The sequence below is a fragment of the Protopterus annectens genome, chromosome 4.part1 (assembly GCF_019279795.1).
Source record: "Protopterus annectens isolate FY-2018-M chromosome 4.part1, PAN1.0, whole genome shotgun sequence".
Lineage (NCBI taxonomy): Eukaryota > Metazoa > Chordata > Ceratodontiformes > Protopteridae > Protopterus > Protopterus annectens.
Window position 1 is genome coordinate 557,151,257 of NC_056734.1, and position 25,609 is coordinate 557,176,865.

The 25,609-nt window shown below is 39.0% G+C and overlaps 1 protein-coding gene across 1 annotated transcript in view; it reads left to right on the top strand.

Annotated features, from left to right (window-relative positions):
• FARSB (phenylalanyl-tRNA synthetase subunit beta) overlaps nt 1-25,609 on the top strand; it is a 907,972-nt gene that overhangs the window by 127,242 nt on the left and 755,121 nt on the right. The window contains exon 6 of the mRNA XM_044070366.1: nt 10,164-10,314. Coding sequence (XP_043926301.1) covers nt 10,164-10,314 — 151 coding nt within the window. The remainder of the gene's footprint in view (nt 1-10,163; nt 10,315-25,609) is intronic.

Below are 25,609 nucleotides of genomic sequence, written 5' to 3' on the forward strand. Positions count from 1 at the left end.
GAGCATTTAAGAACCATAGTCATCATGCTTTTCATATGAATGCCATTTTTCAGAGCTAGATGTGATGATGAATTTTCATTTTTTTCCTCAATAGCAAAACCTTTTAAATAAGCACATGCAGTATAATTTTGGATTTGTACTTTACTCTGAAGCTTTATTTTGAAAAGTTGGCTATGTTCAACATCGCTTATTAATTATTTTGTCATTGTGCAGTGATGCAGTCTTTTGTGACATCTTTGCTTGTGTATGCTATGGTAGACTGTTTTGAGAGAGAGAGAGGTGCAAACACACCTCTGTCTTTACAGTGGAAATCCTGAACAGGCTGTAAGGCTGTTCATTGCTAGTACTCTGAAATCATTGTCAAGAGTGTCATTGTAGCAGTAAATTATATAATTTAGAGTATGTTGCACCTTCCTAGTGGTGGTCTCAGTCTGAGTTGTATCAACAGATGTCCTTCCATTTCACTGTTGCAGTATTCCTTACAATTGCGGTCTCATGGCAAGGGGCAGTCTGACATCCAACCAGTGTACCAAAGCCTTTAGGTTGCTAAGGGTATGCTGTACATCACACATGTCCTCCCCGCATACAGCGTAGGACATAAAGGTGATTTTCGGATGTACCATCCTCAGATTTAATCATGAGTCTGAATGATCACTTCATTTGCTGCTTCATCAAGCCATTTTTTCAGAAAAGTGACCTGTTGGGGTTTCTTGCTATTATTTTTTTCCTTCTGTTATGTTGCTTGTGGGGTTCATGTCATCCCGAAAGGGTAAATACCAGTGTGGGAGACTAATTCCCCATAAAGATGGTCAGGAGCAGTGTTTATTTTGTCTCAGTGCTTCCCACAATCCTACACCATATTCTGTTTGTCAGGCTTTCATCCCGAAGACTCCCTGTAGTCTGCTTTCCTGTTTGGCCATATATTTAGAGAACCAACATCTTAAACTTTTAGTGAAAGACATTATGGAAGGAACTTCATGCTCCGCGAGTTAGCTGTCCATGAACAAAAAGGCCAAGAGCTTGGTCTGATTCTTTGGCTGTGCCTCCTCCACTGGACGTCTCTCTTGAGACTAGTGAAAGCCTGGAGGATCGCCTGGCCCTTTTGTTGGATTCTTCTGCCTCAACAGCTTCAGATGCCAACATGGATCCGACATCATGCACATCCCTGGAGACTTTGCAGATGTTTGATATGGATGTTCAGACGAAACCATGGCCGATTTATTACCGATGAGTCTAGGGGTGTTCCTCAGATTTTGGTTAAGGTGGAGGTTCCATCTATAATTGTATGGTGCTGTACAAGCAATGGAAGTTGCATCCTCAGGTTTGTTTACAGAGATAATCCAAGTGTGGGGAGGCTTAGATCTTTTGCCTCTTTGCATCATCATCAATAATCAAGAAAGTTTTTTTCGAGGACCTTTCTGTTCCAGGCCTGAGAGAGGACTTTCCATCTCGGTTGGACAGCATGGACGGTTCACATATTCCCCCACACTGCCTCTCTTCCCTGCAAAAGGTTTTGAGTAAGAGCAGAGAGACCGAAGACAAGATGATACTGGACAGCTCCAGGATTGGCCAAGCATTTTCGGCACCTGAGGAGAGGAACATAACCTCCTCCCTGCCTCTCTGCTCTACGCCCTGACTCAGCACAGCTACAAAACACTTCACTACAGCTACAGACAGAAAATCAAGCGACAACAACCGACCGCGGACCCTGACTTTTTTGGAATTCGACGAGGGACCCGCCCTGGGAACCGAAAGTGAACCGTGCAGTGATTACTGCTGTATTAGCGAACATCTACATTTACATACAAACAACCTGTACTGTCTGAGCCTTCTACATTTCGTAAGGCTGATGTTCCTAGAAAGAATAAACAAAAACAAAGCATGTTTCTCTGCTCCTAAGGACCCTCGGTGGCTGGCAGAATTTCACTAAGTGTTTGTTCAGTGCCCTTATGGCCTTGAAGCGCACCGCAAGGAGCTTCTGTTCCAGCTCCCTCTTGGTCATCTTCTCCTGTTAAGAGACTCTGGGAACAGGATTCTTTTGAAGAGGAGGGAGATTATGATGAGGAATTCCCGTGCTTATTCTTCACAAATTCCTTCTGCATTAAACTATGGTTCTATGGAGAAGTCCACTAGCCCTGACGCTCCTTTTGAGGAGATTTCCTTTGCGGACACAATTTCCAGAATCATGAAATTTAAGTGGGATTGTGCCAGGTTTCTGAGGTTCAGAAAAGGTAATTCTTCTAGACCACCTGCTGTTCTCCTGTCTTGGCTGCCTTGTTGGATGCCTTCTCTACTGTGTTTCAGGCTCCTGAGTCCCAGTCCCCTGCCCCCAAGAATCCTGATAGGTTTTATGCATTACCTGACTATTACAAATTTCTCTATAGGTGTCCATCTGCTGACCCTTCTGTGGTGTCTGTGGAATCTGACAAGCCATCCAAGTTACTGCCTTCTACAAAGTTGCTTCCTTCTGATAAGGACATCAGGTCTATGGAAAGGCTGGGTAAGAAGGTGTATACCTCTGCAACCCTTGCTTTCCAGGCTGTCAGTTATCAGACCCATATGACTAGGTATATTTTGGTTCTTCTCAGGCCTGTCAGGTTATTTCTGACCTTCCTGATTCTGAGGTGAAGACTTTTGCCCTCTTCTTGTTAGAGGCCTTCTCTCAGATGGCTTGACATTCTATTAAGTGCAGCTATGATGCAGCAGATGTTTCTTCTTGTGCTGCTGCTTTTGGGTCTGTGATGAGGAGATATTCCTGGTTTAGGCTTCAACCTCTTCCTGATATTAAGGCTAAGGTGATACACTCCTCTGGACCACAAGCATTTGTTTGGTGGTGCTGCTGCTGATTTGTTTAAGTCCATGCAGGAAGAGGGTAGTTCCCTAAGAGCTGAAACATATATTTTTGTCTCTGCTATTCCTAAATTCCAAAGGAATTACCCTAATAAGCCAGCTTGTGTTCATAGGCAGTGCTGCCCTCCTCCCAGTGGTAAAAAGGGTGGAAAACTGGCGGCTCCTGCTAAAGCTACCCAGACTACTACTATGAAAAAAGCTCCTTTTTCTGGAAAAAAAAACGGTTGCTGTCTGACTATCCTGTATTTCACAGCCACATTTCACTTTCTCTTCGTCTTTCCCTGTCTCTTCCAGTTTGGGTAAATATTACTCAAGATTCCTGGGTTCTTTCCATCATTCGCCAAGGGTATTGCATGGTCTGGACCCCCCCCCCCCGAACAATTAGTGTTTTTTTCCACAGGTGCCTCAGGGTCTCTTGACTCGGAACTATTTAGGAAGTTGCAGTTTCTCGAAAGGGGATTTATTCCAGAATGTTCTTGGCTCACAGAAAAGAGGATACTTGGAGACCCATTCTGGATGCTTATCTTCATGTCCCTATGCATCCCTTTTTCAGGATGTTTTTCTGTTGCTTCCTGGCATTTTCAGTTCTCTGCTTTGCCCTTTGGCTTCTCTACTGCCTCAAGGGTATTCACCAAATGCCTCACTCCTGTGATCGTTTTTGCAGACTAAGGGGGTTACATGACTTTCCCTGTTTAGACAACCTACTTTTTCAGACATCCTTTCCAGAGATTCTCCTGCACCTTAATTTTGCCATCTTTCTGCTACAAAGCCCAGGATTCACTACAAATTTCCAAAAGCCCTTCCTGACTCCTACACAGGATCATGTCTTTCTGGGTTGTAGGGTCCAGACTGCTGCAATGCTGGTATACTTGATGCCTCCCAAGGCCTTGACTCTCATTGCCTTCTTTTAGTCTTTTCTTCCTCTGGCCTCCGTTACAGCCAGGGAATGTCTAAGAGCTCTGGGTTTCATGGCTTCCACCTTTCCTATGCTCCCAGTGGTTTCTAAAGTCAATTTTACTTCAGCACACTCATCCTCTAGAATTGATAGTCCCTCTTCTTCCATGCTTCAAGCTGAAAATTCAGTGGTGGATTCAGCAGTTGTCACTGAATCCATGGCTTCCTTTTCAAACCTCACTGCCCTCTTAGGCGCCGTTAACAGACTTTTTTTAGTTGTGGAATGGAGGAGCCTCCTTTGGCTCTCTAAAAATGTAGATCCTCTGGTCAGTCAACAAAAGTACCACCACATCTGTGTCAGAGATGAGACCTCTTCTGTTGGCTCTTTAAGCATTTCATTCTCTCTCTTCATTCCGGTGCCTTTCAAGGTACTGACAGACAATACCAGTTGTATGGTATTTCAACAAGTAAGGGGGGGCAAGGTCTTATCTCATGTGCAGGCTTGGACTTAAAATGTAGTACGGTAGTATAAGTAGAATTGCATTTGCCACATCACATACAAACAAGGGAGCTGTCTCAAGTCAGGAAATGGTTATTTTAAGAGTGCACAGCCTGAGTGGGAATGTAATTGTGACCACTATATTCAGCTGGCCACAACTAAACTGTCTTTCATTTTGGGATGGTCAGAAGCTCTGTGTGTCGGGGTATGTGTGTGCCGGTGTGTGCGTGTGCAAAGGGTTAGTAGGACATCTACTTGAGGTGTTAACTGCTTGTTGAGTGATTTTTGTGCAGTTTGATTACTACTTGACCCTTAACTGAACAATTTGCAAAGATTTATAACTGTTTTCACCTTTTATATATAAACATAGTCTCCAAAATGTTAGTGTTTATTCATGAAATCTTCAGGCAATATTAATGACATAATTATCTCTATAAAAAACTTTTTTGGACTGGCTTTCTACCTTCAAAAACAAAGGGTCTGATTCCAAAAAAATTGCTGAGAACTGAAGTCATTTACACACTCTGGGTAAGTCTTTATATTGCTCTGAAGAGAGCCGAAAGCTAAACATTTGTTTTTGTCAAAATGTTTGTTGTACACTGTGGTCATTCTGGCCTGGATTCTACCTTTAACAGTGTCTCTCTCTTTTCAAAATATTTGTAATTTCAGGAGGAGACCCTTAGTCAATCCCACATTCATTTTGTTTTGCATACCCTAATAGCATTTAGGAAAAGTAAACAGTCTTAAATATGCACTCACCTTTCATAATGTGCAAAATTTTGGAATTTTGCTGTCCTATATAAAAATGACAGGAAATGTTTTTTCCAATAAGAGTATTCATTTTTGTTTTTATAATAACCACCAGACCAGAGATATCAGTTTAGATTCATGCTGAGCTTGTCACTGTTTAAAAAAAATGCAGATTTTCATGCGAGATTGAATGACAAAGACCTAGCACCAAAATGACTATATAAGAGAACTGTTGGCTCCTAGCAATGAAGAAATATTTATTTGCAACTATATGAAATATTTCACTTTTTTTCTCATAAAACTAAAACATGACCATAGGCTTCAAAATTCACTTATTTTGAGGTTCTGACTATAAGGGCACATGCGTAATGTATATTATTGTAATATAATTTATTAAACATAAAGTCTAAACTGGGTGGGTAGGGGGCCATAAATCCGCAGACAAAAAAAGTCTGGAGAATTTGATTTTTACTTATGATGTAATGGTAAATAATAAAGAACTTATTATACTCTGAATACTTCCACAGACATTCAGCACAGCACCCAGAACGATAGCAGAACACAATGCAAAATGTTTGGTAATAGCAGTAAAGGCATATGAACTAAAACCACTGGGATCTGTATTTGGCAGTGTATATCTCTACCCCCTCATATTTCGGTAAGAAACTTTCAGGTAATGAAAATGTGTTTAACTACAAAACACATCCAGGACTGCAGTTGTAACATCAGTTTCAAGTGCACGGCATCTCTGGATTTGACCCCATACTTGAGCTCCTTGAGAGAATGGCATTTGTACCCATGTCCCAAATAAAAAACTCTGACAACATATGTGAGATTTTTATTTCTGAACTGTGTATAAAAGTATTCTATACCCTTACTGTGTTCTATACAAAAAGTACTAATCAACATTCTGCATCAGAACTGGCTGTACTGCAAAATGTCCGACTGCGGCATTGAACAAGTCGAAACATACTGGTTTAGTATCTGTTTGTAAAAGGCCATATCTCAGTCCCCTCTTTGCTGTTTTCATTATGAAGGCAGCACAGGGTGATCAGCTTCAAAAAATGACCAAGATTCCTATTATACCATTAAGAATTTTGTTGAAGCCCTCTGCTGAATTTGTTCCCCACAGTTTCATTTGCTCAAACATTAAGCATATAATTTACAGCAAGTTGCATTTTGCTGGCAAAAATAGAGGATTATTTGGCACTGATGGAATGACAGTTCAATAAAGAAGTATTCTATGCCATTAGTGTACTGAGCAGTTCTGCACAGCATCCACCGTAAAAGCTGGGAATAATGCAGAATGTCAGACTGAAGTCCTCACCATATGTCATTTACCCCAGGGCAATGTACAATTGACAAGTGAGGGAATTCTCATATAATGGTGGGTACAAAAGAAGAATGCTATTCTATCCCAGTGATTTCACTGCACCTCAGTCACGAGTCACACACCAGCAAATAAAAAAATATATAGTATTTTTAGTCTAATGAGAACATAGAGCATATGTATTCTAGACCTTTGTTTCACCTGGCCTTGCAGGCAATGGTCACATTGCCCCAGGTGGGACATGGGTTTAGTATCAAACTCAGGCAACAAAAGCCTCTGAAATGCTGTACATGTTAGTTGTAAGTGGGCAAGTTCCTTCCTTCCCCTTAAGTAGTTTACAGGAAAAAGAGATTTGTGATAAATAATTGTGCCCCTTCTGTGCAGGTATATAACTTCTAAATGTAATACTCACTTTGCTGTTTGACAGATAATGTCCCCATAACAAACTGTATCAGTAGTCATTCAGAAGTGATTGCATAACTACACTTTTTTTTGTTTTTTTACATACTTCACCTGCCCATAAAAATGATCCTGCATTTTGTATAGTGGAACAAACGCCACTGGCATTGAGGGATAAAGCCTTGAGTTACCTCCTAAGTGACCAGAGTTTGATTAATGGCTCAAGCACTTAATGGATTTGGCAGGGAGAAATAAGAATCCTCATTTTGGAGGCGTAGCCAGTTTCAGGATGTAGCAGCCCTTTAAAACAAGTGGTAGGACCTGTGACCTGGGTGTATGTTTGTAGCTTAACTAGCTGCTGAGCGGCTGTAGTCTTCATTGAGCAAGTGCATAAGGATTGGAGTGTACATATGCAAAGCTGTATGTCAGTTAGTGCATAGCATCAAGGCAGTGCTGTGTTAACAAGCTGTTACTTTTGTGGTACAGGGTTTGATTCCTTCCTCCAACCTTCATGTGTGTATTGTGTAGCTTTGGGGAAGTCACTTAACCAGACAGTGCTTTTGGGGTAATTGGGAATTTTGGTTAGGCTTCTCAATGGTCTCCTGAACTGCACGCCTAGTAACTATGTATGAACTGAAGAACCTAAGGGGGGGGGCATTGTGGCCCCAATTGTGATGTGGTCCCTCTGTCCAGAAGAAGAGTTGGGCATAATAAGTAAAATCTCCTTATTGCCAGGCATGTTGATGAGGACAACAGGAACACTTGTGGCTGCCTACATTATGCCCTCCACAGATGGCTCTTGTTCTGGTGGTGATCTCCCACCATGAGGGACTGAATGGGATCAAGTCCAGTTGTGGGAGATTTGATGGGAGACCAGTGCAGGAAAAAAGGAGTATGCAGGAAAAAAAAGTAATGGCCACAGTAACATACGCACATATACTTTTTGGAAAGAAGATTGTATATCTTTTATTTGAAAGTGAACATGTAACAACCTCTTACTGTATGCCTCCTCACCCCATAACCCCAAAAGTGCATCTACTTACTGTGTGCACCTCTGTGTGATTGTAAGGAAGTGAAAGAAACAAAGACCACAGTTTATTTAAGCCTGTTACTTGTGGACTTGTTCACAAGGTGAAAGGTGTAGTGGTTTCTAATGAATTTCAACTTGTTGGTAGACTTGTACACTGCTCATAGGCCTGACAGATGACATAACTGCCTTGTGTTTTTACGTGTGCCCTGCCTTCCTAACCCCAAAAAGGTAATCACCTTCTGTGTGCCACTCTAATGTTAAGATGTGATGAAAGTGAAAAAAGATTGCAGTAATGAGTTTGGCTTATAATTCTAAAATACTATAGACTGTCCTCACCCATTACCAAAATTAGAGCAGTGATCCAGTGATCAGTTTATTGTGATCACCCTAAATATCTTTCATCCACAGAAGCTCCCCCCTTCAAACAGATGAGCTGGTCTGGTGATATCTTGCAATGAATGATCACCAGAAATGGTAAAGAAATCTGCTACAGTAATGTATTTTGACTTTATGGTATAGGGAGCCCCACCCTCATGACATCTGTAGTAAAAATAAAGAATTAATAGGAGTGCTTTCTAATTTCTAATGTGGCGAGTGTTTATTGTCATCAGTGACTACAAATCTCTCTAGCTACAGTACAGAAGTTTGGTAACTTCTTCGTAATCCCAATAAAGTGCAGTGCAGTATCATCAAACAATGAGTGGTAGTAATTATAATTTAGAGAGTTAGAATACATACAGATATACTTCACACCTTTTATTACAATATAGTGCTAGGGGGTATCATAGTTTCAAAATATGTTGGTGTGAAAGAAATGGAAATGAATAGATGTTTTGGGCCACACCTCCACAGCAGCCATCAAGCCATCCCTTGGGGACTTGGTGGATTTGTTTGTTTCTCCTGAAAACGAGTGTCAATTGGCACAATGATTTCCTTTGAAGGTGAGAAATGGACACTGAGTGGTGCTACCTTCTGCAGGGAGATGGGGATTTTTTTGTTTATACTCAATCCCCACCTCTTGGGTTTGCCTGCTACACTGTAGCTGCTACTTGGAGGTGCATGTATACTACCACAATGCTACCTCTGCAGCACACAGCTTAGAGCATGTGTAGGTGTTACCTGTGCAGTAACTTAAGCAACCACCCTCCCCCCTCAGGATGGGCAAAATATTGTTACCCAATCCGATATTCCACCTCCTCCTCCCAGCTTGTATGAACAGGAGATCTCTGGGTCCACTATCGGGGCTCTCTCTACACCTTAGTCTGACACAGAAAATAAGTCTGATTTATAATTTTTTTTTCATAGTCATGAAATATGTGAAGACAGATTTAAAAAGTTTTAGAGAGGAAAATGAAGTGAACATTAGTACATTGACTTTGAGTGACCAGAAAAAATAGGTTAGCTGGAAGTAATTGAATTATGTGAAAAGCAAAAGTACATTTAGAGATGCCTTTATCAAATGATTTGGAATAAACTATGAAGAATGTGAAATAAGGGAGGGTAGTCTGTTATAAAGTAAACCACACAGAGTTTCTAAATGAATGAGGGGACTTGGAGATGTTGGAGTTCATTGAAAGTCTGATAGGTTGACATAGACATTATAGGTCAGCAGAGTATGTTAACAGTGCATTGAACAGAGCAAGGAAAGAATGTGGTACTGTAGCAGTTGAACATCTGTGAGAGCGTGTGATCTTCATTCTTCAGCATGTTGTACTTTTTAGAAATCGGTAAGAAAATTGCTACACAAAAAAGTGATAAAAGACACAGTTATGGTGAGATCTAGTAAATGTAATATTTAATACAGGTAAGATTTGTAACCATATTGTTTAACGACACCCATAAACCTTTAACATGTGCTGTGGGATCTTTCACATTAGCTTCAGCTACCCCAAAATCGAGTAAACTCCTACCTTAATGTCTCATCTTGACTAAGTCATGAACCTAGAGCATACATCATATTAATTTCCATTATTAGTACTGCAGAGTGAATTCGGATGCTTAGTTTGAATAAAGAAACCACAGTGTTTTGAGTCCCTTCCACCAGTAAAGATAAACAGAGCTTGCTGAACCATTTGACATTACAGCCCATCTATCTGTCTGTCTGTCTCTCTCTAATTTTTTTTACAAAGCTTTAGGTGTAATAACTATCTTTGTCACTTGGTCTAGTGTTTCGCACTACTGTAAACAAGAGAGAGACAGATTGTCTTTGGATTACTACAGTGAATAGCTATCTTCCACAATTTTGCATTTAATGGTTTATATAGATATCTTGTCTTTTGTTTGGGTAATTTCATACAAGCTGTCCATTTGGTTGTGTTTGAACCTTGCCTGAAGCAGTTCTCAGATTGTAATAATTTGATATAATAGATGTTTGTGGTTGCTTTTTAAATGTGTTTTATATTTTTTTCTAGGAAACGATCTTTAGTTGCAATTGGTATCCATGACCTGGACACTATTTGTGGACCATTCACTTATACTGCTCTACCTCCGGCTGAAATCAAATTCCAGCCTTTGAATCAGACAAAGGAATACACAGCTGCTGAACTCATGCAGCTCTACAAGGTATGACTACGCAAGGGAGAAGGAATGTGGAGAACACATTGTAATACATTAGTAGTGCTCAGTTTCTATTTTAGCAAGTATTTGGTTGTGATATTTGATTTATTCAAGTATAATGGTGATATCATAATTACTATATATAGTATATAATATACTATAGTTCTAAGAATGCAAAGCTATAGAAGAGATTTCATGTTTGGTAATATTTTGGTTGTGGCAAAATGAGTTAATTTAAATGCTAGTAAGTTTAAGGAAATGATCATTATTGGTCATAGCATTAAATAACACTGCATTATAGTTTTAACACATTTTCCCTAGCTAAGTAAGAATGGAGATCATTACAGTCAAGTGAATATAATACAATACTTTGGGAGTATAGTAAGTTGAATTTAAGCATATGAAGTAGTGTAGCCTTTTAGTAACCTCTTTATTGAATTATCACTTAAGACATATGCAAAAATGTTATAAAGAACAGAAACCATGTTAACATGTTCAGTTACAGACGTTATATACCACATATTTGTATATACGGTTATCAATCCAGCATTACATAAATTGATCAGTTCCTGCCTTCACTTAAACCTTACTCCTCCGAAAACATTATTGTGCCTGTATTGTTCCTACAATTTCCATTTTTTAATGAAATTTGCTCCTACCGTTTTCTAAACATCCCACTTCGTTTATCTCTATACAGTATTCACTACTTCTAATACAGATGGTTTAGACTTTGATTCCATTTTCAAGTAATTGCTTTTTTGACAGTCCCCAAAATTAAAGTTAACAAGGCTTTAGTATGTCTAGTCAATTCAGAACTTGTATCCCAGCTCAAAATAAATAATTTCCTTAGTTACACTAGTTTGCTCACCCAATGTTTCTGACAGAGTACTCTGTATGGGATTTTTTAAATCTGCCAACTCATTACATTTCTAAAACATGTCTTCTAAGTTACCTCTTCCTTTCCCATCACACCTCCAGCATTTGCTATCTACCCAAGGAAACATTCTTTGGAGTCTGCTTGGGGTATAAAAATACCAATGCAAACACAAAAATCCTAAATCTTCTAGACTTTGCATATTTGGTAGCCATACATATGTCCTCCTATTGTTTCTTTGTGAATTGCTTATTCATTCCTTCTTCCCAATCTTTTCTAACCTCCTCTGATTCCTATAGTTATTGTGTTTTGTTTTATATGCCTTACTAATTTTCCCTTTCTTAACAGCAGCTTCTGTTGTATGTTCAACTTAAAAACTCTACCAGAGTAGGTCTTTTACTTAAGGTTCCCTATCCTTTTCTCTTTTCCTGTACTGCCTCAGAATGTTCCACATTCTGAGATGTCATTTTTATCGTTTTATCAGGTACAAAATAATATTGTCAAATAAGGTTAACTTTCCTTTATTAACATACCGATTATATCCTTGAATTTGAGTCCTTTATTTTTTGCCAGTGGCTCTAAATATAATGCAAATAATAAAGGGGAGAGAGGGCACCCTTTCTCGGGTCTTCTGTTTAGACATAACTTATCAGAGAGGAACCCTCCCACTTTAATTTTTGCCTCCGATCCCTCATATATTCTCCTTCCATATCCCATCCTCCTAATTGACCTTATTTTATCAGAGAATGCAAATGCTTCCATTGCCCTGCTCATAAAGTCCCAGCTTATTCTGAATGCTTTTTCTGCGTCAAGATCCACCAACAGCAGGAGTATGTTTTTTACATTTTGCTTCCCTATGAAACATCATTGTTCTGTTAATGTTGTCAAATGTTGCTACCCCTCCACAAAATCAATATTGGCGACACCTTTGGCATTCTTTTAGCTGTTGTAGACCTAAGCACTTCATAATCATGATTTAAAATTGAAATGGGCCTGTATGATGAACCTTTACCATTTTTAGGTATTACAGCCATTAAAGCTTTCTTCCAAGATGTTGGTGCTTCCCCTCCTTTTAAAATGCTTTTAAACTAAATCTTTCAGATCTTTATCACTTTCTTCCCTCCTAGCTTCCAAACTTCACAGGAATACCATCTGTTCCTGGAGACCATTTTTATCTCATCTCCTTGTATTTTAACTGTTAATTGTTGAGCCTCGTCTAACTCTAAACTTGTCGTATCCAAGTCTTCCATAAATATTTCCATTTGTGCCTTTTCTTGATTTCCACATTCCTTTGCTTTGTACAAATTTTAATAAAACTTCTGAAATATCTCTTAATACCTCAGCATGATTTCTGGTTATTTTTCGTATTATAAGCTCCATACATTTGGCAACAGCAACCCTTTTCTACTTTCTGTTGCCTAAGTCTTGCCAAAAGTTGTTGTGCTCTGGAGTTATTACAAAAGACAATTGCTTAACAACAATCTTTCTAAACTCGTGCATGTTATTCAGATACTCCCTTATTTTCTCTATAGCATTCTTCTTTTGCATATCTTCTTGTTCTGAGAGATCCCCCTAATTCTGCAAAGCTTTACTTTAGAGGGGCTGACAAAGGTTATTTTTACTTAAACGTATCTCTCTCTTTTATTTCATCCCTAGTTTTAAATTGTGTTTTCATTTTATCACACCCATGAGCTATAACTTTTGAAGAAATTTCTGTCTTTCCACATAACTTAATTTCCACTACCCATTCCTTAAATTCCACTACCCATTCCTTAAATTCCTCTTATTTAACAGGTATGTGGGGAAGTGCCAGTGTCCCTGAATTTTTTTTTGGTGGTTATTGGTGGATTATCTCAAATAGTTAATGGATGTGTGGAAACTTTCAGTAAAATACACGTTTCTGTGAAATTATAATTTGTCTAGTTCAGCCCAGTTATTGTACCTTGGGGAATAAGTAATTTTTTTCAGAGTTCCTACTACTGAATTCACGTCTTCCATAGCAAATTTCTTCATACATTTCTTCAGAAATCTACCCTCTCTTGTTATATTTTCCCATCTGGGTCCCCCCGATACATCCTCACTGTTGCAAATGAAGTTCTAGTCCTCACCAGTAAGTAATATTCCCTGCTGAAAGTTGATTTTCTACCCATATTGTATTAAGTTCCATAATAGCAGTTTTAGGTGGAAAATGGATAAGTGCTAGTGTAATCCTCTCCCCTTGCCAGTAGCCCCTTTTTACCACAAATGTGCCATTACTATCTTTTTGTCTTCTATCCCTGTTGGAGCTCCTGTAGCAATTTTCTTTGGTCCCTGATACTCTGCTGAACATCCCTTCCGAGAGCCTTTCTTTATCAAATTCACGTGTTCATTTCTTTCCAAGTGTGTCTCTTGTAGCATTGCTATATGCACTCTGCATTTCTTAATGGAATTCAGTATTCTTTTCTTTTTGTTTACACATGTGATGCCATTCACATTCCAAAATATGTTTAGTGTTACCATTATGTTAAGAAGGTATTATTCCCAGTTATCATATATATATACACATATATATATATATATATATATATATATATATATATATATATATATAGTAAAATATGACCCCTTTTTTAAATGTCTGTTTCCCAATTTTGTGTTACATGCGCCCACTAACGTTTAGAAGGTTGATCTTTTATACAGCTGTTTCTTGTCATCTCATTTGAACCTGTGGTCACATTTTACAAGACTTTTTGTGCTAATACCCTCAAACAAAAAGTAAACACGCCCCATAGCCTGTTAACTTAAAACAATCACACAAAAGCTATGCACGTCTTCAGATCAAGTTTAACCCTGATTGGAACAATTGTCCCATATTGATAACTACACATAACAGGCAAAACTGACCTTTAAGTTAAGGTTATCCATGCTATGATGCATCTTACAGCCTGGGCTGCTATTTACAGTAATTGCTTTCTGTTCTTGTCTTATCCTTTATTCCCCTCCCAGGTATGAAAAACAACTTGTATATTTTCAGAAAAGGTTAACTTTTAGCTTCAAGAAAAAGTGCAGTGGCTATCTTTAAATAAAACTGAATTATATACACAGTTCTAGTAAATGAATTAAAGTATTTAGTTACCAGAAAAGCTACTATCTGTTATTCACTTTCCAGTAATTTCAAATTTTTTTTTTTTTTTTTACTGCTTGCCCTTGTACCTTTTTAATTTCATGTTTCTCTCATTAAACAGTAGCCAAACTTCTAAATTAATGCCTTCACCAGTCAGCTTGTTTCTGGGGAAATATAAATGCAGAGATGCCTTACCTCAAAAGCAATGTCCGGTTAAATGCAGAGATGCCTTCAGCTCCAGATTTCTTATCTGGTAGTGAGCATTTATTTACTTGAAGAAAGCTATTTACTACATTGTGGTCTAATTTTTTTAAAACACACTTGCATTCACAAAAAAATTGTCCTTAGACAAGCGCATTAATCCAGAAAATTTTCCTATGCAATGTAAAAAGAAAGCATTTTAATTCTACAAATATCATCAGTACAGATGTTCTTCGTTCCACATTGCTGCAGTCCTTACTATTGGGTAGTCCGCTGTCCAGTCGGCCCGAATACCAGAGTATAAGGCTGACGTCGGTCAGGGCGCATTAGACTGACGTCAGTACGTCAGGGTACTAATGCGCATGACCGACGTCATATCCTCAGTCTTTTGCCGCATGGTCCGATGCAGAAGCAGTTTTAGTGCAGGTTGGCGTTCTGAAATATTTCCGGAGTTTCAGACCGAATCAGAGTTGGCTAAGTACCCGTTGGGGAACATTTTGTTTTTCTTGCCTCAGTATTTAACCGGATGTCAGAAAAGTGAATAACTGTATTTCTTGTGGGAAACAGATACCTCATAGGGATTACCATACTTTGTGTATACCTTGTTTAGGGCCTGAGCACGACGTTGTTGGATGCCGCTCTTGTGCTAGGTTTAACAAGCGCACTATTAAGAGACGGTTAGACTGTGCCAGGTTAGTGTTTGGGAAGCGTTGCAATTATAAAATGCCGCCGGATGCTCCGGCCCGCCGGCCCAAGAAGCGCAAGGACAAAACAGCGAAGCCTAGGGTTGATGAACCGGCAGTCCCGGACGTCGGTTCTTTAGAAGGCTCAGTGGAGCCAGAGGTTTTGCCAGGAGTTTCTTTGGAGTCTCAGGCAGAGACTTTACTGTTACAGGATGTGCCTTCTCAGGAGGTAGGCCAGGCTGAGGGGCTTCTCAGGTAACTGTTCTTCCCTCTCTTCCCAAGGTAGTTAGAGCCTCTCCTTCTGTTGCCAAAACTTCTTTGAGAGGTAGGCCAAGTTCAGCTTCAGTGGGGCTTCTCCTAGCATTTCAGGTTCTGTGCCTAAGAAACATATGCTTAAAATGGCAGAAGATTTGATTACGATGATTAGAGGTTCTATGCCCCCTCCTGATAAGAGGCCTAGGGTGGAACCGGAGTTTGATAGTTTTGAACAGTGTTCAGAGGCTTCTGAGTCTTCTGCGGAAGATTTGCAGGAGTATCCTCCTTATTCTGATTCTGATGTGGATGATTCCACTCCTACAGCTTCTCCTCCTGAGGATTTCTCATTTCAGAGACTCTGCATTCCATGAGGGAGCACTTTAAATGGGAAGGCCAGGATTACTCTGATTCCAGGAAAAGGCTTAGGGAATACTTAGGTTTGCCCCAGCATAAGCCCTTAGCTGTACCTGCTGTGTTGAATGTGGTGGAAGATGTTTCCGTAGCGGCTTCCCTGAACCCCGCTTCTTTGCCTCCCGCTCCTGTTAAAACTGATAGGTACTATAGGGTGCCTGAAGCTCATAAGTATCTTTTTAAGAGTCCTAGGGCAGACCCGGAAACTGTTTCTCAGGGACCTAAAGGTGTTAAGGCCTCTGTGGTTAAAAACCCTGTTCCCACTGGTAAAGAGGCAAGGGCTTTGGATAGATGGGGAAAGAAAGTGTATACTTCTTCCACTTTAGCCATGAGGGCGTTGAATTGTCAGTTTCACATGCTTAAATATCAAAATTATCTCCTTTCACAACTGAAATCTAAGGTGGATGCTTTGGCGGAAGGTATTGAGTGTAAAGAGTTGCTGGATTTAGTTCATGTGTCTGAACAAGTGGGTAAGCATTCCTTGCAATGTGGTTTTGATGCTGTACAGGCCTCCTCGAGGGTGGCTGCCACTAGTTCTGTTCTTCGCAGGCATGCCTGGTTGAGGGATCAGAATTTAGCTGAGCATGTTAAGACAAGGATTTTGGATGCTCCTTTACAGTCGGATGTGTTGTTTGGTTCGCCTGTGGAAGCAGTTTTAAAGAAAATGGAGGACAAAGCAAAGTCTATGCAAACTGTTAAAGATTTTTTGCAGGTGCAGCCACCGAAGTTTAGTAGAAATTGGCCTACTAAGGGATGGACATATCCTGCTTATGATTCCCAGTCTAGGGGTAGGTCTAGACGTGGTAGGGGCAGAGCTCAAGGTTCTTTTAGGCCTAGAACAGGGAGTTCACCTGCTCAGACTTCTGGTGAGGGCAGGGGTCAGTCCTTTCGTAAACAGACCCAATGACCTGCCTTTTCAGCTGCCAGTAGATTCTCGTCTGGCAGCTCCTTTGGGAGGAAGACTGTCTCTTTTCAAGGAAAATTGGGATTTAATTACTCAAGACAGATGGGTGTTGGATATCATTCACCACGGTTACAGGTTTTATTTCCATACATTGCCCCTTTCAAAGGCATGCCAGACGTTCCTCCTCCACAAAGGAAAGAGGCTCACAAGCAAATTTCTCAGTTACTCCAAATAGGGGCCATTCAGCCAGTCCCTGTATCAGAAAGGGGCCTAGGATTTTATTCTCGCCTGTTCCTAGTACCAAAGAAGGGGAACACGTGGAGACCAATTTTGGATTTATCTATCCTCAACACTTATCTGGACATTCCCAAGTTCAAGATGTTGACGTTACAACAGCTTTTACCTCTTCTGGGCAAAGATCACTGGATGGTAACTTTAGATCTCAAGGAAGCTTACCTTCATGTGCCTATAAGACTAAGTTGCAGGAAGTATCTGCTTTGAGCTGGAAATTCTCATTATCAGTTCTCTGCATTGCCCTTTGGCTTATCTACTGCGCCCAGAGTATTCACAAAGGTTCTGGCTCCAGTGATAGCTTACTTCAGGCTAAAAGGAATTCAAATCTATCCTTACTTGGACGACTGCCTGATTCTGGCTCAAGAAAAGGAAGACCTTCTACAGCATCTGGAATATGTTATAGCAGTGCTAAGATGCCTAGGGTATTCTGTGAACGAAATAAAGTCCAGTCTAGTACCCTCTCAAGACATGTGCTTTCTGGGTGTGAGACTGAATACAGCAGCCCAGATGGCCTTTTAACCCCGGACAAACAAAAGAGTCTATCACTTTACTTCCATCAACTATCTCATCAGTCCGTGCTGACTGCAAGGACAGTCCTTCAAGCATTAGGGTTCATGGCATCTTGTATTCTGGTGCTTCCCAATGCCAAACTGCATATGAGGAAGCTACAATGGTATCTCAAAAATGTATGGACACAGCACTGCCAGGATTTGGACACTGTCATTCAAATAATACCTTGCCTTCAAAAAGAATTTTTGTGCTGGGCTCAGGAATGTCACCTAAACAAGGGACTCTCTGTGACCCGGCCAGAGGCGAGTCAGATTTTAACGACAGATGCCTCGGACATTGCTTGGGGAGCTCATCTGAATGGAAAGTGGATACAAGACAAGTGGCCTGCCAGACTACAGCATCTACATATCAACATGAAGGAGATGTTAGCAGTCCAGTTTGCATTAATGGCTTTCAAGGAGTTACTTCTTCCAGGGCAGGTGTTGATTCTAACAGACAACACAACTGTCATGTGGTACATCAACAAGCAAGGGGAACACATTCTTATCCTCTATGCAGGCAAGCAATGATTTTATGGGAGACTGCTAAGCTTGCAACTAACTCTTCAGGCAAGGTTTCTGCCGAGCACAGAACTCCTTAGCAGATGTGTTAAGCAGACAAATCATGGATCCCCACGAGTGGAAACTGGATCTTCATGTATTTCAGAAATTGACAGTGTCATGGGGAACTCCAGACATAGATCTGTTCGCTTCTCCACTAAACCACCAGCTGCCAAAGTTTTGCACAAAGGGGTTTCATCACACAGCTTGGAAAGTGGATGCTCTGTCTTTCAGTTGGAAAAACCTTCATGTATATGCCTTTCCACCTCTGCCTCTTCTTCCAAAGGTGCTATTAAAAGTCAGACAAGACAAGCCAAGGATGATTTTGATAGCTCCAGATTGGCCTCGGCAACACTGGTACCCACTACTAAGGAGTCTGGTAAGGAAGCCTCCATGGCCTTTACCTTTGATTCCTCATCTGTTATCTCAGAAGGACGGTCATCTGCTCAATGTCAAGCTTCACTCTCTTCATCTAACAGCCTGGCATATTCTGTGTTGAAACACAGCAGGTCTCAACTTCCTCAACAAGTTTTAAATGTGATTATGGAAGCTAGAAGACCTAGTACAAGGAAAGTGTACGCAGAAAAATGGAAGAGATTTTTATTTTGGAGTACAGCAAAGAATTTGGAGATTTCTGAGCCTAATTTGAGTGTGGCTCTTCAATATCTTACTGAGTTATTGGACAAAGGTTTGTCCTTCTCTTCCATTAAGATTCATGCTGCAGCAATTTCAGCTCACTATGATTGTGACCCACCATTGTTTTCGATCCTTTGTTCAAGCAGTTTCTTAGAGGGCAAAGAATATAAGACCCCCAAGAGCTCCTACTCCTGCTTGGGATCTCAATTTTGTGTTGGAAAAACTTACTCTACAACCTTTTGAGCCTGGCTACTGCTGAATTGAAATACTTGTCATGGAAGACTGCTTTTCTGTTGGCTATTACTTCTGCAAGAAGGGTGTCTGAGTTGCAGGCCCTTATGGCAGTAGAGCCCTTTTGATTTTCCATAAGGATAGGGTATCATTACGTACTAATCCTTCCTTTATGCCTAAGGTGGTTTCTAGTGTGGCTTTAAACCAAACTATTCATTTGCCTACTTTTTATGCAGACCCCCAAAATAAAGGGGAAAAGATTTTGCACACTTTAGATGTAACGTAGGCAATTGCTATTATTTAAGCAGGACTAAGGATTTTAGGCAGTCTCAGCAGTTGTTTGTTTCTTTTGCTTTGAGTTCAGGGCAAGCCTGTGTCAAAACAAACTATTTCTAGGTGGATTGGGTTTTGCATTGCATTTTGTTATTCCCATCATGGCAAGGAGATTCCAGCTGGGATTAGGCCTCATTCCACTGGGGCTACTGCCACTTCAACGGCATTTCTAAGGGGGGTGGCAACTAAGGATATTTTGGAGGCAGCTACTTGGAGTTCAGTGCATACCTTCTCTAAGCATTATCACCTTCCTATCTACTCTAAGTCTAGGGCTGGTTTTGCCACAGCTGTTTTGCAAGGCATGTTGTCAGCTCCTACTTCTTTATGATTTGCCAGCCTCCCTTACCTCTGCTTTGGGATTCTACCCAATAGTAAGGACTGCAGCAATGTGGAACGAAGAACATAGTACAGTTTTGTACCTAGCATAAATGTAGATGTTCGAGGATCCACATTGCTGCAGTCCAATTTACCTCCTTCCCCTCTGTGTTTAGGGGTGGTTGTGTAGGTGAGGTTATATGCTGATATTTTTGTATATATCTTTTTGTATATATTGTACATATGTTTGGTGCAGGTATTTTGGGCCTTGTCTTTTTAGGGTCTTCTGACATCTGGGGCAAGAAAAGACTGAGGATATGACGTCGGTCATGCGCATTAGTACCCTGACGTACTGACGTCGGTCTAATGCGCCCTGACCGACGTCAGCCTTATACTCTGGTATTCGGGCCGACTGGACAGCGGACTACCCAATAGTAAGGACTGCAGCAATGTGGATCCTCGAACATCTACATTTATGGTAGGTACAAAACTGTACTTTTTATACCCCATTACTCATCTCATCACCCCAAGATTACAACCTATTGACTTCAAACATGTTTTTGCCCAGCCTTCCTTCTCTTTTAACATTGCAATGCCTTCATTTCTTAAAAGTACAAAAAAAAAAAAAAAAAGTAGCTGTTAACTTTATCACATGCAAAAATCACTAAAAATACTTTTATTATATCACTTGCAGTTTATATCATAAAATGTTTTGCACAAATACTGTTAAAAATGTAAACTGTTTGTTACTTTTCCCTCTTTCTCCCTTTTTTCCTTTAGTGTCCTTCCAAACATTAATGACGAAGTGGGGCATATGCCTATCAGTCCCCCAACAAGTTTAACAAAGTCAACAAAAATCCACACTCTCTGACATTTTTTCTTATGAAGTTCCTGTTTGTGTTCATCTCCATCTCCCAACCCCAGACTCTGGTTTAAGTCAAAGATACTCCTGATTCTTGTAGTCAATTGATGTGCTTTTTTCTGTTTCTCAAGCATTTTCCTTCAGAACATTAGAAAAAGTTTCACTGGTAAAGTTTCTTTATTAGCCTTACCAGCAGATGAATGAAAAGCAGAGTTCCCTTCTGTTTGAGAGCTCATCCCTTGTTGGACAAACTTTTCTATTTCCCCCTTAGCCTGTTCTTGATCAAAAATGACTTTAGTCCTCCAGGAAAAAATATTCAGAAGACTGCTGGATAAAGCAGCTTGAATCTCACACCTGCATCTCAACATTCCGTGATTGCTGAAATAAATTTGTTTCTCTTCCGCATAGTGCGCAGTGAATAATTATTTTCCACAAATAATCTGTCTCCAACGTTGTAATACATTGCCCTTTTTCCCTGGTTTTGTCAGGATTAACACTTTCTGCTAGTAGGATTGCATCCTTACTAATATGTCTTGGCTGTTTTCTCATGGCCACATCTGAAGCACACATAAGATGTGACCTTTCAATTAACAGATGTTGCTGTGGAATAACAGTCCAGTTACTTACTTGTGCCTTCATAAAATTAATACAGTCTGTTCGAAAAACTGTTTTTCTCTACATACTGAATTGTACCATTTTAGAAACCTCTCTTCTTGAAGAGTCTAATACTCAGTTACCCTTTCTTTATTTGACCTGCACTTTTTTTTATTAGTTTTATCAGCTCATCCAAATGTCTGTTTAAAGCTTCTTAAACACTGAAAGAGCTGAATTTAAGCTGTTGATCAGTGTACAGCCTTCTTGGAAAGCCATGTAGTTTAGTATAGCCTGTGTAGCCTTAATTGAATTTGCATCGTATTCCAAGTAATTTTAGAAAAGGAAAGAAAGTGGGGGTCAGAGGATTTTTAAACATCATTATTAAATTGTCACTTCAGATGTAGGCTCATGTGCATGTACACACAAACACAAAGACTCTCTCTCTCTCTCGCTCATAGAAAAGAAAATAATTTATATCAGAATTTGTCATATTCATGAATTATAACATCACATATGCTTCCTTTCTTTTTAAGATATATTCACTCCACCATTTCTCAGGTTGCTCTACTCCTGCCTTCTATTAAACCTCACTCTTTCTCTTGAACAATATTCTGTATATATTATTCCCACAAATTCTATTTTATTCTGTATAATTTACTCCTTTCCTTTTTCTATAGACACCACCTCTCCTTTTTATCTAATTGACAATATTGACACTAATTCTCTAATACTAATAGTAACACTAATACTCTAATGTTCACAGTGCAATACTCACTGTCCCTTTCTGAGCAAGGATCAATGCAATGTCTTAACTAAGTACCTGTGCAATACAAAAGTCTCGTGCAAGTAAGTGTTCAGTTCAGAAAGTGTTAAAATGTGTTTCTTGTTGTGTGCAATATTAGTCTGTCTACCTGCATGTCTGTGATGTAATAGCCAGGTGTTACATGTGTAAATGTATGTGAAAATAGTCTATATGTTGTCTGCACATTGAGTCTGGACATACGGAATTTCGTTCAGTTTTTGCACTTGTGTGATTTCTGAATGACAAAGTTTACTTTGACATTGACAATATTCAGTACTTTTGTTACAGTTGATTTAGAGTTTGATTTCCATTTTTAGTAAGTGCTTCTTTTGCAAGCCAGTAGCATTCAACTTGTATAGGTAATTCACATCCTGTTTCCCAGCTGAAAAGAAACATTTCCTTAGTTATAGCCATTTGCTTCCCCAACATTTCTGACAAGAGTCCGCTTTGGGAATTTTTTTAGAACCTGCCAACTCATTACACTCTCCCCAAAACACTTTCACAGTTACCAATCTGTTTTCATCATACCTCTAGTCTTTGGTGCCTGCCTGAGGGGGGGAAAAGTCTCTGTCTGCTTGGGGTATGAAAATACTTACGTAAAAACTTAAGCAAAAATCCTAAACCTTCCGGACTTTAAGTGGGAACCATACAGTTGATGTTCCATTGTTCCTTTCTAGATTGCCTTTGTAGTCACTCTCTCCCCAATTTTTTCTAACCTTTGCTTGATTCTTATAGCTTTCATGCAGTGCTTTATATGTTGTAATTGTTCCATTTTTAACAGCAGCTTGTTTTGTAGACTTGATTAAACACTCTGCCAGAGCTGGTGTTTCTTAGCACTCCACTTTTCTGTTCTTTGCCTATACTCTATCATTCCCTGGTAAGGAGGGCAGTCTGTAACATGAAGTCCAAACTTCTGTTTGGCCTTATCCAACTCTGTTTTATTTTCCTTGCTAGTTATTTGCTTCCAATACCTTAGTCCCTTTGCTAGTTTTCTCTAGTAAAGTCCAGGCCCCTAGTGTCTATTTTTTGTGTTATTACTTGCAGTCATCCCTATTGGCAAAATCTCATCTCTCCATTCCTGTGTTGGCTTGGTTCTTGGAATACTTTTTGCAGCTTTTTAATATAATATTCTATATGGTGGTTCTTTTCCTTGAGGATCTGCATCCAAAGTCCTGTTCTTTCCTCATTTCTTACACTTCCTTTTTTCATCATCATCCCTTTTCACTTTAATTTATATCCTTCTGCTTGTGTTATGTATATGAGCTGAATCTGTGTAGCTCTAAAGCATCCATTCTAATTGTAAACCACCTTGCTCTGTAGGGAGGAGAGGTTTCTTACCTGTTGATAGTTGTGTGCCTAACATGAAATAGAGTGCTGGTGTGGTAGGTTTGAAAGAATTGAGTTGATTTTTGAACCTGGCAGTCTTTTTTGCCAAATTAACAGATGCAGAACAACTGTTTACCAACAATGATCTGCTTATTTGCATTGAAAGTTGACCAACCATCACAGTAACGTTTTTAAAGTTACTCTAAATTTTATTGTACCACTTGTAGTCCACTGTGGAAATTGGTTATAAATCCATATTGGTAATAAAACATATTCTTATAGTGTGTGTGCGTGTGTGCGTGTGTGCGTGTGTGTGTGTATATATATATATATATATATATATATATATATATATATATATATATATATATATATATATATATATATATATATATGTAAAATATACACGCATACTATATATATATATATATATATATATATATATATATATATATATATATATATATACATATATATATATATACATACACACACACACACACACACACACACACACACACACACACACACACACACACACATATATATATATATATATATATATATATATACGTGTGTGTTTACGTATATCTTTCAAATAAAGAAAAAATTAAACCTGCCCATTTCTCGGTTTGTTTGGCTTTTACGTATGTTTGTTATGCATGGTGTTCTAGGGACTCCAGAATATTTGCAGAAAACGTCCATCCTAAAAAGGTAGTTTTTTTCTGTTCTAAATAATGATAATGGGGTATGTTTATTTAAAATTAAACCTTTTGACTTTACAGAAATTTTGTATGTAGAGAGCTTCCCAGAGTCCTTTGACAAGGAAATAGGTTATCTGCTTTAACTAAACATTCTGAATTATAATCAAGTATAGTGGTAGGGTAGATGTCTGCAGCATTATTTGTATCTGTAACGAATGGTTCTAGAGGTAAAAAAGGTGATACTAAATATAATTGACTTACTCCAGTGTATTGATTAGTTAAACTTGCAATATTGTTAATCCTCAAAACAAAGGGAATTCAACAGAATCCTGCTAGAGTCATATTTTATACATTAAAAGGTAGTTTTGGTTTTAATTGTACTCTTGGTTTTCTTACGGAGTTTGTTTGTACGTTGTAATAGCCTGTAATCAATGATTAATGGTGTTCTCATTTGTACTGGAAAAATAAGCAAATTAAGTATGAAATAATGTTGGAATATGCTGGATTTTCATAATTAATAGTCAGGCGGTAGGAACGAGCCATTTAATCAAATTTTATGTGGACTGCCTTTGCATACCTAGCCTAATCTTGCCCATGACAAGTAACTTCTCTGTGCTACTGCCTGTGAGGAAGCCATTGCACTCTGCCATGCTATTCATTCTGGTTCTATACAATGCAGTGTCACCTATCAACCTTTATACTGTTAGATACACCTCCATACTTCTGGATTGGTGTCTGGCAGCAATATCCAACCACGCCCCTCCTCTAAAGGATGGCTAGGCTGACATGCTGTTTGCTTCCAGCCCCTCTTCCCAATTCTTTCAGCTTCCCTTACTGTTTCTCTAACATGGGTCATTTGGGGCATAGTCAGGGTGCATGCTTGCGCTCTCTCTCTCTCTCTATGCCACAGGCCTGGGCTGCATGTTCTAAGTTTATTTCAAAGATGGAGAATTTATTTGATATTCTCGTACTGTCATGAGAAGTGTGGATATTATTGCCTAGTATTCTTCTGAAAACAATTGCGTAGTACTATTAAAATAAAAAAAAAAATTATTCTGATATGCAACTGTGGTTATCTACTTTGTTTCTGATAATTTTTGTTATACCCTTCTGTTCTGATCATACCTAACTTGTCTGTACTGAAGTTTTTGTTTTTTGGCTGTAAAGTATTTTTTTTTTAACTTGGTCTAACTGTGAGCTCTAACCGGAGCATATTTTTGATAAATTAACCTCCATAAATTTGCCTTAACCGGTTTATTCTTGCAGACAAGATTGCATTTTAAATACTCTTGATTTTTTTTTAAGGTAACTTGTGAGTTTGTCGGTGTGAAAGAATATAAACTTTCAAGACAGATTTTATATATATATATATATATATATATATATATATATATATATATATATATACATATATATATACATATATAAAATCTGTGTATAGGTAGCTGTGTATAAATTCCCTAGTATTCAGTTATTTTTGTAATAAGCTGAGTAAAATGTCTATGTATAATTTTTAACACTTGCTGCTTATTGCAGTTAATAATGAATGATTTGATAACATTTAAAAGACCTCTATTTAACTAGCAAAAGTAAATAGTTATAAATATTTAAGGGTTGTATAAAATTGTTAATTCCTTTCTTCAAGATTGTTTAAACTGTCTGCG